Raw genomic sequence first — 20,584 nt, 5'->3', positions numbered from 1 at the left:
GTGTCAGATTTTAGCCTCTTTGAATGTAATTTGTCCCCGGCCCTGCGTGATATTGCTAGCTTAAAGCTCCACTGTCATCCGTATAAACATTCTAAAATGGAAATTGTCATGAAAAATACATATAACAGTATTCATGTCAATGTCTATAAGAAAAAATAAATATGAGCGGAGGGCGGGTCACCCATGCGCAAAGTTGCGGAAGTGTTATTCGACATCCAAGTGGAAGCCATATTGCCAGCAACGTCATCGGCGGATGCTACACCGAGACGTTTGACGTTGAAAACACGTCGTGGCAACTTGCTATAGAGCACGGAAGCACTTTTCGAAGAAGAGAACACCTCTCAATCGAGTAACCAATCGTTTCGAGCCATATTTAGATGATATGCGGCTCACTTCTAACTAACAACAGACTCCCAGACAGTATTGTATGAGCCACCCCGCCGAAGGCGAGGCACATCGAGATATTTAGCAGCCCTGACTTACGTACGCGGATCTTTTGTTACGTTCAGAGAGGATTACGTCCCCACCCCCAACTAATATTTTTTTTGAGTCGTCTTGAAAAGCATGACGAGTGACTCCATCTTTCCGAGTGTTCGAACAATATCCAGTACAACAAGATGGCATTTTGGCTAACATGCAGAAAAAAAACCAGCTACTTTCACGCTGGTAAAACAGGTATAAACACGCGAACCCACCAGCGTGAGCGCCTGGAAAAAATGTCACTTCCTGCTTCTTCTCCAAAACAAATGCCTCGATAGAATTTTCATGGCGGGAGATAAAAAAAAAAAAAAGTCAACGTACGACAATTTCATGACGCACGGAGCTCTCGTCCTTTGCGCCCGTGCAATCCATTTTTTCATTTTTTTGAAAAGTATGAATAGTAATAGTAGCCGGCATTTTGGCAAACACGAAGGAACAACGAGCTACCTTCCAACAGGTAAAACTAGTAGAAACAATACGACGCCGCTTGCGTGGGTGTCTGCTACTAACGTCACTTCCTGCTTCTTCTCTGAAACAAATCCCCTCGAGAGGATTTTCATGGCGGGAGTCACAAAAAGCCGTATACGTCAAAATCATCTTGTGTGGTGAAAAAAAACAGATGGGTCTATTCCAGCTGTCTTTTTTTTATTATTATTATTATTTTTATAGATTAATAACATACTAAAAATCATGCATTTCATGACAGTGGCGCTTTAAACTACGTTACACTGTATTACCAATTGGACTGTTTCTTTAATCGATGAGATTTCAAATTCACCTCAGAGCAACGCGATTATGTCTGTGTAGTGCGCTGCAAATATTAATACTACTACTACTAATAATAATCTACATCTCTAGTGTAGAGCATGTAGTGTATTTTATTTCAATGTATTTTGCTTTTGTCAAGTTATTACCTCAATATTAATTCCAAAAAGCTGCAAGATATTTTTGCGGCACAGTTTTGCGGCGTTATATTACGTTTCTTTTTAATCGTCTTAGTGTTTTGTACATTGACACCTGATAGCGGTGGTTTTTCGAGACTTACTGAGTCGGGTAAATACCCACTAAAGTCCCAGACGCGGCCTACCAGTGGTGTCACGTCTTTTCTCTCGACTTTCATTGAGCTCTCGCGCGATTTGCCGCAGGCGAGTCGGTCATCGCCGACGTCAACGGGAAAAGCTGCAGCCTCGCCGACCACTGTGCACGGGCCTCGGTCAACTTCGGAGTCACCAGGACCGTGCTCATCAACCAGTGTTGCACCACCGACCTGTGCAACAGCCTTCCCGTGCCGGGTAACACATTTATATTGATTCTTCGTCTTTGTAAAGGCTACAGTGCGTATGAAAAGTTAACACACCCTTGTTCAAATGCGAGCGGGAGGAGAGAGGGGCGTCTCTGGCAGCATGTGTATGATTCTCCCAAGGAGGCAACTAAATGCCTATTGATGACTATGTTTTTGAAATGTTGACGAATGAAGAGAGAAAAAATGGGCTGCGGAAAAAAATTGAACATTTTTCATCCAGAGCAAACGTACAGGTGCTTGAGCACCACCTTTTAGCTGTGTGTGCACACGCCTGGTGTGGTGCTTTTCGATTGTGCGGCGAGGGCACGGATCAAGCACCGTTTGCAAATTTCGCTGTCCAGCTTCTTGTTGGAGAGAAGCAAATTGTCTAAAAAAAAAGTATTGAAACAGTCAATAGATCACATCCACTTCCTCCTTGTAAATCCGACACTTGTGATTGGCTCTCTTTGACTGGTCTGGTCTAGTCTTTAACATGATGCATCCATCCATGGATCCATTTTCCTATGCCGCTTATCCTCACGAGGGTCGCAGGGAGTGCTGGAGCCTACCCCAGCTGTCAACGGGCAGGAGGGAGGGTACACCCCGAAGTGGTTGCCAGCCCAGTCGCAGTAAAATGATGCAGATTTTTTTTTTTCAAATATGACCTGGAAGCGCCACCTTGTGGTGCAATCTATTATAGCAGCTTGTCTGAGATTTTGAAACGGTTGGTCCAGGCCTGACTCATAATCTAAAGTTCAATGATGATCTAGATTTGAACTTTTCTATGGAACATTCGCCTGTCTGGGTTGCCGTATGACGCGCCATTGTCTAAATTATGCAAATTTGTCCTTAGGTCAGTATGGCATCATGTCTTCCACATACTGTACGTCTACGATGTATCATTTTTCATCATCATGAGTCCACTTATTAAAGGAACCATCCAAGGGTCCTCTTGATGGATTCATTCAAAATGGAGAAAAATAATCAAAACACAAAAGAAATGACTTTTATTGCTTTGAGAAAGCAATTGAAGTAGTCACACCACAACTGGGATTACATTTTAACTTGTAATTTTATGCAAGTACGTATTCAAAGTGGTGGAGCAGCTGGTAAAAGCCTTGGCCTCACAGTTTTGAGGACCCAGGTTCGATCCCGGCCCCGCCTGTGCAGAGTTTGCATGTTCTCCCCGTGCCTGCGTGGGTTTCCCTCCGGGCGCTCCGGTTTCCTCCCACCTCCCAAAAACGTGCAACATTAATTGGACACTCTAAATTGCCCCGAGGTGTGATTGTGAGTGCGGCTGTTTGTCTCGACGTCCCCTGCGATTGGCTGGCGACCAGTTCAGGGTGTTACCCCGCCTCCTGCCCGTTGACAGCTGGGATAGGCTCCGGTACTCCCCGCGACCCTCGTGAGGATAAGCGGCACGCTGTGACTGAATGGGAATTTATCCCACGCTGCCTGCTTGCGCGCGAGTTGAATAACAACGACAGTGACGCGCATGACCACGAGTTGATTCTATCTCCCAGACTTAAGCAAGACCAGGCCCAACGGTCAAAAATGTTTCACCTGCAATGGGCCGCAGTGCAGTGGCACCGTGGAATGTCAAGGCACCGAGTACCACTGCGTCACGGCGACAGGTGAGCGTCGGGCCGAGGCTGCGCTTCAACTTAAAAAAATTTGCCCACGGATGCTTGCAAAGGTGACTTTTGTTTCTCAGTGGAGGTCAACGGGCAAATGAGGGCCATGAAGGGCTGCGCCTCCGAGGAATTGTGCACCGACGCGGAACAGGTGCAAGGACTCATCGGGAGTCAGATCAGCTGCTGTAAAGGCGACTACTGCAACGGCGGCGGCAGACCGAGAGTCGGCCTCCTGCTGTTGGGAGCGCCCCTCCTCCCTTTGGTTATGATGTTGTCGTAACACACGAGCTGTCGCCGTGCTGAAGCTCACTTTCAATCTTCTCATAGTCACCGATCGTGGGTAAAAGCGTTGGCCTCACAGTCCTGAGGTCCCAGCTTGTGTGGCGTTTGCATGTTCTCCCCGTGCCCGCGTAGGTCTTTTCCGGGCTCTCCGCTCCGATTTCCTCCCACATCCCAAAAACGTCGGGTTAGCCCTATTGGACCCTCTAAATTGCCCCAAGGTGTGACCGTGAGTGCGGCTGTTTGTCTCTATGTGCCCTGCGATTGGCTGGCGACCAGTTCAGCGCGTACCCCGCCTCCTGCCCAATGACAGCTGGGATAGGCTCCGGCATGCCCTGCGACCCTTGTGAGGATAAGCGGCAAAGAAAATGGCTGGACGGATGGCCAGTACTGTTTGAGAAAGTGTGAGCCAGATAACACCTTCCAATTAAACCTGCTCCCTGCTCACATCGATTTGAACATTTTCAGTCAGGTTTGTACTCACTTTTGTTGCCAGCAGTTGAGAAATGAATACACTGAATACAATGTAGGATATTGTCATTTGTGTTGTACTATGAACGGTATATAAGAATGAAAATATTCTACTTAAGTTGTTGAGATATTGTATGTACAGCAAAATGCATGTCAGATATTTTCACGGGCAAAATATGAAAATGATTTCCGACTGACTTTTGCTCTCGCTTATTAGGGCCACACAGAGGAGGAAAAATGTACTGTCAAAATGCTGTAAAGATGTATTTATAAGTATAAATTATGAAGAGTAAAGTTGTAAGAGATATTTTGTCGCACATGGCATTACAATAAATTTTCGATATCATTGAAATTTTCACATCACAGCTTTAGTTTTGATTTTTTTTGCTCCTCAGTGTGGCTTTATTACTTCTTCCTAAACGATAACTTTTGGGCATTGCTGTGAGGTTGGTAATTTGTCCCCCCCCCCCCCCAATAAATAAGTAAAAAAAAAAAAATGGTACATGAAATGATTTTCAGCGGCACGGTGGATCAGATGGAATCCGTTGACCTCACAGTTCTGAGGTCCCAGGTTCAATCCCGGACCCGCCCGTGTGGAGTTTGCATGTTAACCCTGTGCCTGCGTCGGTTTTCTCCGGGCGCTCCGGTTTCCTTCCACATCCCAAAAACATGCAACAATAATTGGACACTCTAAATTGCCCCAAGGTGTGACCGTGAGTGTGGCCGTTAGACTCGGTGCCCTGCGATTGGCTGGCGACCAATTCGGGGTGTATCCTGCCACCTGCCCGTTGACAGCTGGGATAGGATCAAGCACTCCCATGCCCCTTGTGAGGCTAAGCGGCTCAGAAAATGGAAGGATGGAAATAACTTTCTTTTGTGTAATGGTGACGTCACTAATTGGCGTTTGTATTGGGGACTTGCGCCCCCTTGTGGAGTGGCCTTCTGGAGAAGAGATACAGTGGTCCCTTCCTTCCATCCATTTTGTGAGCCGCTTATCCTCACGAGGGTCGCGGGAGTGGTGGAGCCAATCAGAGCTGGGGTACACCCTGAACTGATTGCTAGCCAATCGCAGGGCACATGGAGACTAACAGCTGCACTTCACAGTCACACCTTGGGGCAATTTAGGGTGTTTTGGGGATGTGGGAGGAAACTGGAGTGCCAAGAGAAAACCCTCCCAGGCACAGGGAGAACATGCGTGTATTTATACATATAGATTTTTTAAAAATATATTTGGAGGTCCGCTCGAGTGTGTGCTTTATCAGTGCGTGTTTGTGCGGTGGTGGTGGTGGGGTGGGCTGTAAATGGGGCACCTCAAGGGGTGCAATTAGGACTGCCACTGCGCATAAGATTTTAGCTCCAACATTTATAGTAAGTAGAAAAATAAGTTATATAATATCCAGTGGTAATATACAGATATTTGGTTCACATTTTTACAAGTCCTTGATTGGGAGCATAACCTTTGCCAGACCGACGCGAGTCGAATGTTTCGCTTCGAGGGGGCCAAAACATTTGACGTTCGATTTCCTTTTGTGTTGGCGTGTACGCCAAACCCAGGTGTTCGACTTCCTCTTTAGACCGCCGCTCACAAAAATGTTGCCAACGTGAACGTTGGGGGGGGGAGGAAATAAGATGAATTCCTTTATTTATCATTTCATTCTCCACTCAGTTGTCATCTGAAGTATTTGAAAGTAGAAAACAGCAATGACGGCACGGCTGCAATAAAGCAGAGAAAATAACTGACAGATGTTCCATCACTTCTCGTGTTCATAATACACGTACTGCTTGAAAATTAATTTTCACCACAGTATTTCAATCTATTTGCAGCCCACCAACTGGACTTTGGGGGCGTTTGGGATGAGGAGTAAAGTCAGTAAAATCGAAAGTAAATTCAAAAACACCCACAACGCGTCAGATCTACTTCCTCTTTTTTTTTTTATTATTATTATTCGGTTAATTGGGAAAAGCTGGCTGTTATTTTCATGTATGTATTTCCTTACTTGCAAATTTGATTCGACTTCATTTCACCAACTCTGAGCTGAAGTCCATGTTTCCCCCAGGGGATAAAAGCAGAACAAAGATGGAATAAAACTGCGTATATTTCAATTGCTCGAAGTTTACAGTGCAAATAGGATTTTGACTCAAGTCCTTTTCCTCAGCGGTGCCTGTTCAGGTTGAGGTCTGCCGTGTTCTCGTAATCGTCAGCGTCGGAAACGTCCTGCTCGAGGTCAAGAGACGTTAGTGGCGCACACGGCAAGGCTTGCAAAATCATTAGGACTGCGTTTCTTACCAGATTGTAATTGCAGACTTTGGTCTGGCTGTTGGCCAACATCGGGAACACACACACACACACACACACACACAAAAAGAGCAGCATGAGAAACCAAAATTTGCTCTGAGAAACTAGTTTGGTACTTAAGTGGCTTCCTGCAACCCCCCTGAACAGATATACATTTTCTAAACATTACGACTTTATAATTATAATAATGTTAATGTGTTGACTGGTCACAGGAGTGTGCAGGACATAAAATATTTTGAGGAGTTCATGATTGAGGAAAATGATAAAGAAGGGAAGAGTAGAAGAAGCAACCGCCGTGGAACAGGAAGTGGCAATAATTAGTAGGGTCAAAGTCACAAAGGATGCAAAATGGAAAGACAGTTGGTCCTGATGGCATTTCGGCGGAGGGACGGAAGCATTTAGTTTTGACCAGCTTATTCTCCACCATTCTAGCGCCTCAGATGATGCCCGAGGAATGGAGGAAAAGTGTGCTAGTGCTCGTTTTGAGGAACAACGGCGATTTGCAGAGAGGAATAAAGTTGATGAGCCACACAATGGCGTTATGGGAAAGAGTAGCGGAGGTAAGACTCAGGACGGAAGTAAGTATCTGCAAGGAACAGTATGGCTTCATGCCTAGAAAGTGGACCACAGATGCATTATTTGCCTTGAGGATGCTCGTGGAAAAGTACAGAGCAGGTCAGAAGGAGCGACATTGTGTCTTTGTGGATCTTGAGAAAGCCTATGACAGAGTACCAAGAGAGGAACTGTGGTACTGCATGCAGTAGGAGTCAGATAACCATGGCCGGCCTCACCACTGTTTTATAAACTTTTCCCTTCATCCTACAAGATGGAGGAGGGCAGCAGAACAGCAGTGAGGTGTGACGGAGGAATTTAAGGTGGACTGTGGAGTCCATCAGGGTTCAGCTCTGAGCCCCTTCCAGTTTGTGGCAGTAGTGGATAGGCTGACAGACGAGGTTAGACTGGAATCCCATTGGAACATGATGCTCGCAGATGATATCGTGATATGCAGTGAAAGCAGGGAGGAGGCGGAGGAACAATTAGAAGATGGAATGAAGATTAGCCGAAGTAAAACAGAATATATGTGCGTGAATGAGAGCGGTAGAGGGGGAAGAGTGAGGCTCCAGGGAGAAGAGATGTCGAGGGTGGACGACGTCAAATACTTGAGGTCAACAATCCAGAGCAATGGTGAGTGTGGTAAGGAAGTGAAGAAACAAGTCCAAGCAAGTCGTAACAGCTGGCGGAAGGTGTCTGGTGCGTTATGTGACAGAAGAATCTCAGCTAGAGTTTATAAAACAGCGGTGAGGCCGGCCATGATGGACGGATAAGAGACGGTGGCACTGAACAGGCTACAGGAAAATTTGGAGTAATAAATGTTTTTTCCTGATTTTTTTTTTTTTACCCCCTTACTTTTATATTAAAATTTCAACTTTACACTCGAACATTATTACGGAAAAACAAATGGCCGTTTTTGCTGTTTATCGCCCATTTACGGAATATTAAAGAATAATCTTCTTTTTTGTATCATACTACAACTTTATCCAAGTATGCGAACAAAGATGTAATATTACAAGCAAAAATATATAGATTTTCTCTTGTTAATATTCTGACTTCATAACTACGTATTACCGGTAGATTCCCACAACATTCTGACTTTATTAAAGTGAATCTAAAAATATAGTAAAATATATAAAAAACATTATGTTCTTGTAGTCTGTCAGCCTTATGCCCAAACAACTCACTTCATTTTTTCTTTTCCATGCGGCCCTGGTACCGCTTCCGCAGGTCGGCAACTTTTTGGAGTCGGTATAGGAGCTTTCCAGAACATCCGTCCCTTCGCGGCTCTCGACGTGCTTGGCCTGTGCGGATCACATTTCCATTTTTCTGTGGCGGTGATCGGCTCAATGTAACTTTCTTGACTTTTGAGGCACTTACAGATGATTCAGATCCACCGTGTTTTCTCTCGGCCACCTTCAACATGTCAGAGATAACGTCATGCACAAAACGGACTACGGTGCGATTGCTAATAGCGTGATAGTGCAGCAACGTGATGCTCAATCTCAATAAATTGTCACGGCCATGGCCTGGCAGCTCTGCCATGAGGGTTCGTGGCCAGGCCACTGCTCTGGGCGAGACCACCTTTGACAGCTTTTCACACAGCTGTCGTTCATTTGACGGTAATTAGACCCGGTGTTTAGGCTTGGAATTTGTCACTGGCATTTGCCAGTTCGTTGCCCATGCTGCACTGCATTCTGGGACACTCTTCTACTGTGTGTGGGTTGGAGCAATCCTTAGTCACAGCGATTCTGTGCCCTTTAGTTTGACCACGTCTTGGCACGTTTCTTAGTTTGCGTCATTGACGTCCGACCTCCGGATACAAGCGGCCGAAATTAGTTTCCTCTGCAGGGTGTCCGGGCTGTCCCTTAGAGACAGGGTGAGAAGCTCGGTCATCCGGGAGGGGCTCAGTGTCGATCCGCATTGAGCTGAGCCAGATGAGGTGGCTGGGGCATCTGATCTGGATGCCTCCCGGACGCCTCCCTGGCGAGGTGTTCCGGGCATGCCCCACCAGAAAGAGACCCAGAGACAACCCAGGACACGCTGGAGAGACTACGTCACTTGGATGTCTTGGGAACACCTCAGGCATCCGGGAGGGGCTCAGTTTCGAGATCCTGATCCTCCGCGTTGAGCTGAGCCAGATGAGGTGGCTGGGGCATCTGATCTGGATGCCTCCCGGACGCCTCCCTGGCGAGGTGTTCCGGGCATGCCCCACCAGAAAGAGACCCAGAGACAACCCAGGACACGCTGGAGAGACTACGTCACTTGGATGTCTTGGGAACACCTCAGGCATCCGGGAGGGGCTCAGTTTCGAGATCCTGATCCTCCGCGTTGAGAGGAGCAAGATGCGGTGGCTGGGGCATCTGATTTGGATGCTTCCCGGACACCTCCTCGGTGAGGTGTTACGGGCGTGTCCCACTGGAATGTCGTTGCCTGCAACTCCTGCATTTGGGTTCCCCCCCCCCCCCCCCGCGCCGCTGGACCATGACAAAACTAGCCGTTAAAAAAGTGAAACTCATAGAAGAAAAATATTTTCCGTTTTCATAAGCTCAGGGAGAGTATGCAAAGTCCACACGAGAACATGCGTCCCTGATTTTACCGAAGATCTCCGACAGCCTGCGTGGGAGATTTGCCGAATGGTTTGAAAAGGGTTGATACAGAAGATTTATCCCAAAGTTTAAATCTTTCTTGTGGTGGACTGAAAGTGGGAATTGATCTCGTCTTCATTAAATCGAATGTTTGGTGATGTTCGGTGTGGCCGCGGGCGCAGAATGGCAGCCACGCGTCTGTCAGATAGTGTGTACACAAGTATCTTACCACTACTAGGGTGTGACTTTGGAAAACGCAGATTGAGGAGTAAAGATGATTCTTAACGACGGATTACTGGTCGGGGTTATTTCAAGTTCAGAATCAAAATAAATCCGACTTGAACCAGTCCAACAGCTGCAAAGTGATTTCAAAGACTTGACAAATGGCCTGAGAAAACTGCCCCAAAGAAGATCTGCTCGGAATAGAGAACAGAAACTATTCAAATGATGCACACTGCTTCAATAGATGCATGTGAAAAAAATAAATAAAATAAGATGCTCTTCCTTTCTGCATTTCTGCTTGTGAAAGATTAATATTTGTGCGTGTGTGCCTTGCCTTTGATTAGCCTGGACCGGTTCCGGATGATACGGTCGAGTCCTGAAAATGAGACGAATTTGACGGGATGCAAATTGACGAGTTTCGGAGAAGGTAAACTGAAAAATCCCTCACCTGCGAGAAAACCTCGAGAGACGGTTCCGCCAGCTAAATAACGCAAACAAAACAAAAGAAAACATTTTGCGCAGTTGTCACCGCCGGATTCCCGTCGGCACTCACCTGGACCGACTTTGAAGTTCTGCGATGCGACTCCTTGGGCAGACAAGTCCCCCCCCCCCCAAAAAAAATGAGGAGTAAATCAATTCATTTGCTCCTCAAAGATATTTCCGAAATGACTCACTTGTATCTTTTCACTATGACGATGGAGAGTCCTCCAAAGAGTGCAGCGATCCCAACACCGACGACAGTCGGAATGATGATGTGGTGATACTTTTCTGAGCCTGAAAATGGACAATTTGCCGTTTTCAAACACAAACACACGCCAGTGATTCCATATTTTTAGCCACCTATCCTCGCGAGGGTCGCGGGGAGCGCCGGAGCCTATACCGGCCGTCAACGGGGTACACCCTGAACTGGTTGCCGGCCAATCCCGGGGCACATCGAGACAGACAACAGTCGCACTCGCAATCGCACCACGGGGCAGTGAATGCATCTTTTTCCTGATGTGGGAGGAAAACCCGAGGCACGGGGACAACATGAAAACTCCGCACGGACGGGGCCGGGATTTGAACCCGGGTCCTCAGAACTGTGAGACCAACGCTTGACAGTTGCTCCACCGTGCCGCCCCATTTCTTTTCAGTCACACCGCTACACGAGAGTCAACCAAATCAAAGTCGGACGAACGTCATGAGACGGATCGCGGTCAAACGCCGAGTCTCGTCAATCTTATTGATGGATAATCTGATTTTCGCTCACGTTTGACTACGAGGGTGAACTTGCTGGAGGATGACAAGTTGTTCCCGTAAAAGGTGGCCGTGCAAGTGATGTCCAAGTGGTCATCTGTTGCCTGGGGAACGAAGGTCAGGACGGACTGGAACTCCCAAAGACCGGCCTGAATTTCTCTGTTGAGGATGGTGACGTCGTCTCGGTTGCCCTTGCTCCACGTCAACTCGGGCGCGTGGGTGGGGCACGTGTGGGTCACCCTGCAGATGGCGGTGTAGGGACGCCCTTCGTGCGCCATTTTGGCAGGTCCCAACACGGGCTTGAGAGGCACAGCTAGGAAAAGAATTCAAACCGTTAAACAAAGCTTGACTCCAATTGGCTTCGACTGCCGACGGCGACGGTCGTCATCGACTGACGTCGACAAAGACTTCATTTTGCAGCCAAATTGCTTCGAGCCGTCAGGAATCACCGGCGGTTTTCAAAGATCAACTTGGAATTGTCGGTTGATTATATAAGTCGAATCGAGAATTCTTTGCCTACTTACGTAGCATGGTCAACGCCACGCAATCCTCAGCAAAGGAGAATTTGTCCGGGGTGGACGCGTCGTCTTCCGTTCGAGCCAATTCAACGCGGAAACAGAACGGGCCGTTGTCGTAGTCTTTGACTTGGGTGATCTCCAGGCTGCAGTTGCCCTGGCCCAAATGCCCCAACAAGCGAGTGCGATGTTGAAATCTCGACAGCACGGTCGTCTGATCCCGATGGTAAATGCGTTGGTCCCTTGTGTCTTTATAATGCCAGATCCCTCTGAGTTTGGAGGTGGGCAGCTTTTCTTTGGGATGGGTGAACGAGCAAGGCAACACCACACAGGAACCTACCAGGGCGTCGACGTTCTCGGCGACGCTGGCCTTCCATTGGTCACCGACGGCGGCGTGACAGGCTGAAAGACAAAGCGTCCGGAGTGCCGGTAAAACGTCCCCCGGACGGAGGAAAAGTACAGTACTGGAAACCGTGGAGGATTCTGTTACCCGCTATCATCGCGCAAAACACCGTCAGCCTTCTCTCGATGTTCATACTTGTATGATTTGTATTCAGCTGCAACAATTGCTGGAGAATCAGAATCGGCTTCATCGGCCCGACTGCGTAAAAAGACACGAGGAATTTTTCTCCGCTACGACACTCAGAACAAAGAACAGCAAAATGTTTCAATCGTAGCTTCGACGTTCTGCTTCACTGATTTAGGCTCAAAGCGTTTCCTTGTCGTCCGTCTCACAGTTTCAAATTTGACGCCAAATGTCAAGTCCACTTCACGAGATATGTGACGAAAAAGTTTGTCTTCCTACCTTCTGGATGGATCTGTTATGAATAGATTTATGCTATTTCTTCCAACCAAAATGATGATGTGAGCCGCAGGTGAAAATGGCGAGACTGCGACGATGCGGGGAAGGTTTTACGCATCAGAAGCGAAGCGTGAAGTAAAGGATGCAAATGCATGCGTGGCCTCAGTCGCTACGGAAAAGTTTTCTTCTCATTTCGGTACAGCTTCAATACTGGGGGCTCCAAAAATGACACTTAGTGCACCAATTACTGGAAAAAAACTGAACTATTTTTCCTCTACATTATTGGGTGGTGCAGGGTGAAAAGCTCGGTCACCCGGATGGATGGATATTGGGTGGTGGTACCGTGATTTTTTTTTGTTACAAAATGCTTTTAAAGGTGTCGATCTCACTGAAATTCCAAATATGGAAGATTATGAAAAGCATTTATTCACTCGGCATCGAATATCACACAACATTTAGGTAGGACAGTTCTCTTCAGAGCACTGAAAAAACAGAAAAGTGAATTTTTATCTGTTGAACGTGGACTTTCCGGGCAATATTTCGCAAGAAGTTGCATTAAAACGTGTTAAAAAAAAAAGAGTTGTGTGCAGAATTGTTTTAGTTCTGCAATCGAAGCAAGAAATTTAGGAATTATTCGATTACTCTATGCGGCACGGTGGATCAGCTGGTAAAGCGTTGGCCTCAGAGTTCTGAGGTCCTGGGTTCGATCCCGGACCCACCTGTGTGGAGTTTTTATGTTCTCCCCGTGTCTGCGTGGCTTTTCTCCGGGTACTCCGGTTTCCTCCCACATCCCAAAAAACATCGGACACTCTAAATTGCCCCTAGGTGTGATTGTGAGTGCGACTGTTGTCTGTCTCCATGTGGCTGTGGCAACCAGTTCAGGGTGGCTGCTGGCAGCTGGGATAGACTCCAGCACTCCCCGTGACCCTTGTGAGGATAAGCGACTAAGAAAATGGATGGATAGATTACTCCAGATTCTTTTCCATGTTGTAATTGATCAGGGTCATCTAAAACAGTGGAAAAGAATTACAGACATGACAAAAATTGTAATCATGCACAAAAAATGACTTAATAGCAGTAAAATACTCATTTAAGGGAAAATGTCAGTTCATTTAAAAGTCGGCCTGCGTGTGAATCACTATCGAGTGAACTTGAATCGAATCTAACCAAGCTGATGACATTTCCTCTTGAATTACAATAAAATGGATCACGTGTTTATGTTGATTGATTGATTGATTGATTGATTAATTGACATTTTGCGTGACGTAGAAAAGTGATTAAGCCGAGCCATCAATCAGCGTTGGTCAAACTGGATTGTCACTGCCGTGATTAATCCCAAATCCCCTCAATCGGATGCCATGATGATCTTTAAAATGGGGGGCGAGGGAAACAACTTCAGCTTCCGGGCCGGAACATCGAGGCGAGCTCTGCAGGTAAAAACTACATTCTTCAATTTTTTGAAGAACTTTTGTGCTCATTCCAGTTCGCGTTTCTTTTCGAACCGAGAAGCTTTTTCCCGCCATGGGTAACTTGGCGTCGTACGCCTTCATCAACCCAAGTCCGAGGAGAACGTCTCGGGGACGGCCCGAAGAAGACGGCGTCAAGCTGGAGGGCTTCTTGGCCCGCCGCGAGGACGGTTTCCGGAGTGTCGAAGGGAAGCCGGGCCGCTCTGCCAGGAAAACGGAACGCTCGCGACGTGCACACCTCGCTCTGCACGAGCGAGACGATTGTCATCCAACGGGTGGGCTCAACCCCGCTTTTGTTGGCGAGCCGTGATCCGCTCACATCTCCGGCGTGACCCCTTTTGCCAGGACGTGAACGGAAAAGGAGTCCTGGGAGGAAGTGCACCACAAAATGGCCGAGTGGAGCTTTTTCTTTCATTTTCGTGGTATGATAAATTGCGGCTCAAGCATTCGCCTTGAATCAAGCTGACTTCCTCTTTGCTCGCTTGTGCATCGTGCGGCAAACGCGTCTCAATGACGCCTTTCGTCTTCATGTGCTGCTTGTGCAATCTTCATTTTAGTTTGAAATATATCAGATAATGTTGAAACTAGCACACCACTAGCTATTATTTACAATTATTTTATCATTGGTCATTTCATTTGTGATTGTACAAAGAGGATGTGTTTTGTATCTGTATTTTGGTACGAGTGCATCTCAATAAATTTGAAGATTGTATAAAGATTCATCGATTTTCAGGCGTTCAATTCCAAAAAAGAACCGCACATATTTTTCTAGATTGACTACAAACACAAAGAAATACGTCATGGTTTTATTTTGTTCTAATTCTGATGAATGAGCTTCCAGTGAAATTAAAAAAATAGCACAATCTTTCATAATTACAATATCACCTAAGAAACATCAAAAAGGATTTTTTTATTTAAAAAAAAATGACCCTGTTTTGGGGGGGTTGGCAGCAATACGCTTCCGTAGTACGCCGAGAAATAACCTTGCGAAAAATATTTTCAGTGTTTTTAATAAATTTGGACCAAGATGTTACAGTATCGGGTAAGAAGTTCCATTAAAACGTGTTAAAAAAAATGAGTTGTGTACAGAATTGTTTTAGTTCTGCAATCGAGGCACATCCAGTGTTTTGACTTTAGAAATTATTAGATTACTCTGTGCGGCACGGTGGAGCAGCTGGTAAAGCGTTGGCCTCGCAGTTCTGAGGACCCGGGTTCCATCCCGGCCCCGCCTGTGTGGAGTTTGCATGTTCTCCCCGTGCCTGCGTGGCTTTTCTCCGGGCGCTCTGGTTTCCTCCAACATCCCAAAACATGCAACATTAATAGGACACTCTAAATTGGCCCTAGGTGTGATTGTGCGTGCGGCTGTTTGTCTCGATGTGCCCTGCGATTGGCCGGCGAGCAGTTCAGGGTGTAACCCCGCCTCCTGCCCCTTGTCAGCTGGGATAGGCTCAAGCACTCCCCGCGACACTCGTGAGGATAAGAGGCAAAGAAAATGGATGGATGGACAATCTTGCAGAATTAGAATATCACATATATAAAAAAGAAATATGTCATGATTTTATTTTGTTTTAATTCTGATGAATGAACTTACAGTGATTTTTTTTTAAATAGCACAATCTTGCATAATTAGAATATCACCTAAGAAACATCAAAAATGATTTTTCCATTAAAAAAAAAATCAACCCTTTTTTTGGTTGTGTCAGCAATACGCTTCCATAGTACGCCGAGAAATAACCTTGTGAAAAATATGTTCTGTGTTTGTAATGAATTTGGACGAACATGTTACAGTATACGTCACGAACCTCCGGTACAGGGCTGGACCCAAATGCATGACTCCGAGACGAGGGCATGATGTGAGGCTGTTAGTTTCATTCAAAGCTGAGGTGCAAGCAGTCCGAGAAGGCAGAGGCGAAACAACGCAAGGCTAGGCGGGATCCAAAAGACATGCAGGAAGGTCTGATGACTAGAAGGCAAACTTCAAAACATGAACTAAGACGGGACTTTTGGACATTTATAAGTCTTCAAATAATCCAACATGCACAAACGTGGGAGGAAGCAGTACTGAAATACATTTACAATATTCGACAATATTTATATATATATATATTTAATGTGCCCTATTATTGGCTGGCGACCAGTTCAGGATGTACCCTGCCTCAGCTGGGATAGGCTCCAGCGATCCCCGCGAGCCTCGTGAGGATCAGCGGCAAAAGAAAATGGATGGATGGATAAAAAGTACTTCCGGCGGTGAAAACATTGAAATGAAAGAAGCTTAATTTAAAGTGCGTATGAGATTTTCTGTGCGGGCCTGTCGACCAAAGAGCATACTTTGTGGAAATGATTCATATTTGCCCACAAAGCAAACCTAAAAATACAAATGAGGAAGTCAAATCGATGAGAATAAAATGCGTGCGTTTGCCAAGGTGGAAATGATACTGGCAGTGCTTACTCAGACAAAGAAATATATATAAAAATCTTTGAGCTTCTTTATGACATAAACCATGAGGAAAATATAGATCTAGGCTTACAATCGTTGGTATTTCATTCCTATGACCCCCCCCCCCCCCGCCAAACCCCACCGGCTCCGTCATTTCAAGCAAGAAAAGAAGAACAAAAAATTACATGAAAACCACAAGTTCACATGTGTGTAGTGTTGTCTCTCTTTTTTTCACACGTGGTTGGATGTGTTGATGGCACAGCAAAGTCATCCTGTCTCCCTGCGGGCGGGGGGGGGGGGTGTGAGTTCTTGTCTTGTTGTTGAGCCCCATCCTGAAACCCCCTGCAACTTTATTCTTCTTCTTCAGCACACGTGGCAAGACGACACAATGAAGATCGGAACGCGTCCTCTTTTTTTCCTCGTCTTTTTCCCCGAAGGTACGGCGTCGCCTCTCCGGTTGACGCTTTTATTCAACCCGAAAAATGATATTCACACGTCACGTCCCGTCGCAGTTGTCAGAGCATCGACTTGGACCGTTGAGGTGCCGTCTACAGTCGAAGGACTCCCCGGGTCTTGCGTGGTGATTCCCTGCTCGTTCAACTATCCCGATCCCCCGGGGGCCATCGGCAAGTTCACCGGGATTTGGATGGAGGCCGCGCACCATCCCGTCTACCACCCCGTCGGCTCAAAGATAATGCAAGAGTACCTCGGTCGGACCGAGCTGGTGGGAGACGTCAGACACAAGAACTGCTCGCTCAAGATCGATCCTCTTCGACCAAGCGACCGAGGCCCTTTTCATTTCAGGGTTGAGTTGAAAAGCTATCAAATGTTCTCTTACAAAGACAACACCGTCTCCATAAATATGGCACGTGAGTATGATTTGCGGGACAGTCGCCGAAAGATCTGAGCGTGAGCAGATGAGTTGCAAACAATTCTGGATGTGCATGTTAATAACTTGAATTTCAGTAGAATCTCCAAAGTCAAAGTGCTGCAATGTGGAATTAGCGTATTTTCCGCACTACAGGGCGCGCCTCCAATCAATGGCATATTGTAAAACGTTTTCCATATATAAGGCGCACCGGATTATAAGGCGGATAGAATAGACGCTACAGTCGAGGCGGGGGTTACGTTACGCATCCATTAAATGGAGCTGCACCAAAGGCTCAATATTGACCCATATAAAAGGCGCACCGGAGTATCATCAGGCGGACCGTCGGCTTTTGGGTGCGGAAAATACGGTAATGCAAAGCCTTCTAGAAATCTCCCCTGGAAAGCGTTGGCCTCACAGTTCTGAGGTCCTGGGGTTCGATCCCGGACCCGCATGTGTGGAGTTCGCGTGTTCTCCCCGTCCCTGTGTGGCTTTTCTCCAGGTGGGCACTCTGGTTTCCTCTTACATCCCAAAAACATGCAACATTACTTGGACACTCTAAATTGCCGCTAGGTGTGATTGTGAGTGCGGATCCACCGTGCCGCCCCAGTTTCCTCCCACATCCCAAAAACATGCAACATTAGGTCTGGTACACACACTTTATAAGACACGCAGAAATTACATTGTTTTGCTGAAATAACATCCCTGGAAAAGATGTTGCTTGGATGGCAGCATATGTTGCTCTGAAACTTGACACTCTAAATTGCCGCTAGGTGTGATTGTGAGTGCGGATCCACCGTGCCGCCCCAGTTTCCTCCCACATCCCAAAAACATGCAACATTAGGTCTGGTACACACACTTTATAAGACACGCAGAAATTACATTGTTTTGCTGAAATAACATCCCTGGAAAAGATGTTGCTTGGATGGCAGCATATGTTGCTCTGAAACTTGACACTCTAAATTGCCGCTAGGTGTGATTGTGAGTGCGGATCCACCGTGCCGCCCCAGTTTCCTCCCACATCCCAAAAACATGCAACATTAGGTCTGGTACACACACTTTAGACACGCAAAATTACATTGTTTTGCTGAAATAACATCCCTGGAAAAGATTTGCTTGGATGGCAGCATATGTTGCTCTGAAACTTGACACTCTAAATTGCCGCTAGGTGTGATTGTGAGTGCGGATCCACCGTGCCGCCCCAGTTTCCTCCCACATCCAAAAACATGCAACATTAGGTCTGGTACACACACTTTATAAGACACGCAGAAATTACATTGTTTTGCTGAAATAACATCCCTGGAAAAGATGTTGCTTGGATGGCAGCATATGTTGCTCTGAAACTTGACACTCTAAATTGCCGCTAGGTGTGATTGTGAGTGCGGATCCACCGTGCCGCCCCAGTTTCCTCCCACATCCCAAAAACATGCAACATTAGGTCTGGTACACACACTTTATGGAACACGCAGAAATTACATTGTTTTGCTGAAATAACATCCCTGGAAAAGATGTTGCTTGGATGGCAGCATATGTTGCTCTGAAACTTGACACCCTGAATTGCCCCTAGGTGTGATTGTGACTGCGGCTGTTTGTCTTGACGTGCCCTGCGATTGGCTGGCAACCAGTTCAGGGTGTACCCCGCCTCCTGCCCGTTGACAGCTGGGATAGGCTCCAGCACTCCCCGCGTCCCGTGTGAGGATAAGAGGCTAAGAAAATGGATGGATGGATATTCTAGAAATGTACACTTCAAAAAGTCGCGTTTGAAGTCCCGCAACCCTTGTGAGCATAAGCGGCAAGCAGTAATCCTCCAAGCTCCGACGGCAGGCATCTACATAATACATGACGTTGATGCTCAGCGCCAATGACATAGAGTAATCCCTCGTTATTCACGGTTAATTGGTACCAGACCCGCCCGCGAAAAGTGAAAAACAAGTGAAGTAGGGGTAAATGGTGGGTTGTTTTTTTTTTTTGGGGGGGGGGGGGGGTTGTTTTTTGCTTCATAGGTCGTCTTGCTGGGGATGCCGCATGATACCCTATCAATGCGGCTTCCCGCTACCGTCCTGTGTACTAATGTGTGCGGCCATTTTTTTAATTTTTGTTTTCCTTCATTGGTCCATGTCGTCACGCCGGGGATGGCGCCGTAATATACACCAATACAACAATAGTAATATACTGTCCTAATGTATACTTGCATTTTTTCCCATCCATCCATCCATTTTCTTGGCCGCTAATCCTCACAAAGGTCGTGGGAGTGATCCTCACAAGGGTCATGGTAGGGCTGGAGCCTATCCCAGCTGTCAACGGGCAGGAGTCGGGGTACACCCTGAACTGGTTGCCAGCCAATCGCAGGGTACGTCAAGACAAACAGCCGCAGTCACAATCACACCTAGGGGCAATTTAGAGTGTCCAATTAATGTTGCATGCTTTTTGGGATGTGGGAGGAAACCGGAGTGCCCGGAAAAAACCCACACAGGCACGGGGAGAACATGCAAACTCAACACAGGCGGGTCCAGGATCGAACCCAGGTGCTCAGAACTGTGAGGCCAACGATTAACCAGCTGATACACCGTGCCACCCAAATTAAATTAAATTAAATTTGGGGGGGGGGGGCCGAGGGGGGGGGGTTGTTGTCTGCGATGCGCTGAATCCGCGATCGGTGATCCGCGAAGTCGAGAGGGATTACTGTATTTCGTGTTGTCACTGTTTTTGTTTTTTCTGTATTCACAGACACTTTAAGTCCCGTCAAGTTAACGGTGACCGAAAACGCAGCCGATCCGACTTTGACCGCTTCCTGTTCCGTCACCCATTCGTGTCCCGCCTCTCCTCCCGTCTTCTTCTGGAGTCACTCGGGACGCCGACATGAGCATTCGCGACCGCTGGTGGACGGCCAGTGGGAAGCCACGTCCACGTTGACTTTGCATCCCGCCCATGCCAATAACGACAGCCATTTGCTTTGCCACGTCAAATTCAAGGGAGGCCAACGTCAGGAAGCGTCCCGGATCATAAATGTCCAATGTAAGTAGACGGTGGCGCCAAATGTGTATTCCAAAGCCGGCGGCAACTGCAGCTCGTGTCACCTGCTCAATAGCACACCGTGCGTTTGCTAACTAAACCTTCCGTGAGGATTATTGCGACGTAGTCCACCTCTTCGTACTGACACTATCACGTCACAGTTATCCTTACAGCACAAAAATGCAGTATCATATCATATTCGATGGTGTACTTAAGTTGGAGTTTTGGTCACTGGCGTTCGCCAGCTCCTTGTGCGTTGTGGCCCGAGTTAGTGAGTTGCATTCGCTGACAGTAGGAATCCCCACCCCTGGAAATAGTGTAGTGTTGAACTATCCTCGTCAGAGTGTTTCTGTGCCACCTCAGTTTATGTTCCTCAGTCAAGTCCTTGTTCCTAGTTTGTCTCCTTGTCATCAGACCTCGATGCATTTCTTTTGGATCCTGCTT

At 46.9% G+C, this 20,584-nt stretch overlaps 2 protein-coding genes across 4 annotated transcripts in view; one reads left to right on the top strand and one right to left on the bottom strand.

The window, feature by feature from the left end:
* Nucleotides 1-1,675: 1,675 nt before the first annotated feature.
* The window catches only part of LOC133500769 (sialic acid-binding Ig-like lectin 14), a 27,297-nt gene continuing 8,388 nt past the window's right edge, over nucleotides 1,676-20,584 (top strand). Inside the window, exons 1-4 of the mRNA XM_061819878.1 lie at nucleotides 1,676-1,772; nucleotides 16,628-16,697; nucleotides 16,773-17,129; nucleotides 19,856-20,143. Coding sequence (XP_061675862.1) covers nucleotides 16,649-16,697; nucleotides 16,773-17,129; nucleotides 19,856-20,143 — 694 coding nt within the window. The 5' untranslated portion in view covers nucleotides 1,676-1,772; nucleotides 16,628-16,648. The remainder of the gene's footprint in view (nucleotides 1,773-16,627; nucleotides 16,698-16,772; nucleotides 17,130-19,855; nucleotides 20,144-20,584) is intronic.
* Nucleotides 5,542-12,504, bottom strand: LOC133501473 (uncharacterized). 3 transcript variants are annotated; one of them, XR_009795188.1, is made up of 12 exons: nucleotides 12,361-12,504; nucleotides 12,046-12,156; nucleotides 11,896-11,957; nucleotides 11,565-11,712; nucleotides 11,054-11,353; nucleotides 10,479-10,578; nucleotides 10,358-10,390; nucleotides 8,375-10,180; nucleotides 8,182-8,298; nucleotides 6,434-6,461; nucleotides 6,144-6,361; nucleotides 5,542-5,859 (listed from the first exon to the last, which is right to left on the bottom strand). XR_009795188.1 is itself a non-coding variant. In XM_061821270.1 (7 exons), exons 2-7 carry the CDS (start codon nucleotides 12,146-12,148, stop codon nucleotides 10,354-10,356), a joined length of 750 nt encoding a protein of 249 aa, XP_061677254.1. In that variant the 5' UTR covers nucleotides 12,149-12,156; nucleotides 12,361-12,504; the 3' UTR covers nucleotides 10,043-10,353. The 3 variants fall into 3 exon arrangements, 1 of the variants encoding a protein (XP_061677254.1); XR_009795187.1 differs by having other exon boundaries at nucleotides 5,542-6,361; XM_061821270.1 differs by lacking the exons at nucleotides 5,542-5,859; nucleotides 6,144-6,361; nucleotides 6,434-6,461; nucleotides 8,182-8,298 and having other exon boundaries at nucleotides 10,043-10,390.

The sequence above is a fragment of the Syngnathoides biaculeatus genome, chromosome 5, assembly GCF_019802595.1.
Source record: "Syngnathoides biaculeatus isolate LvHL_M chromosome 5, ASM1980259v1, whole genome shotgun sequence".
Lineage (NCBI taxonomy): Eukaryota > Metazoa > Chordata > Actinopteri > Syngnathiformes > Syngnathidae > Syngnathoides > Syngnathoides biaculeatus.
This window is presented reverse-complemented; position numbering and strand designations above follow the sequence as displayed.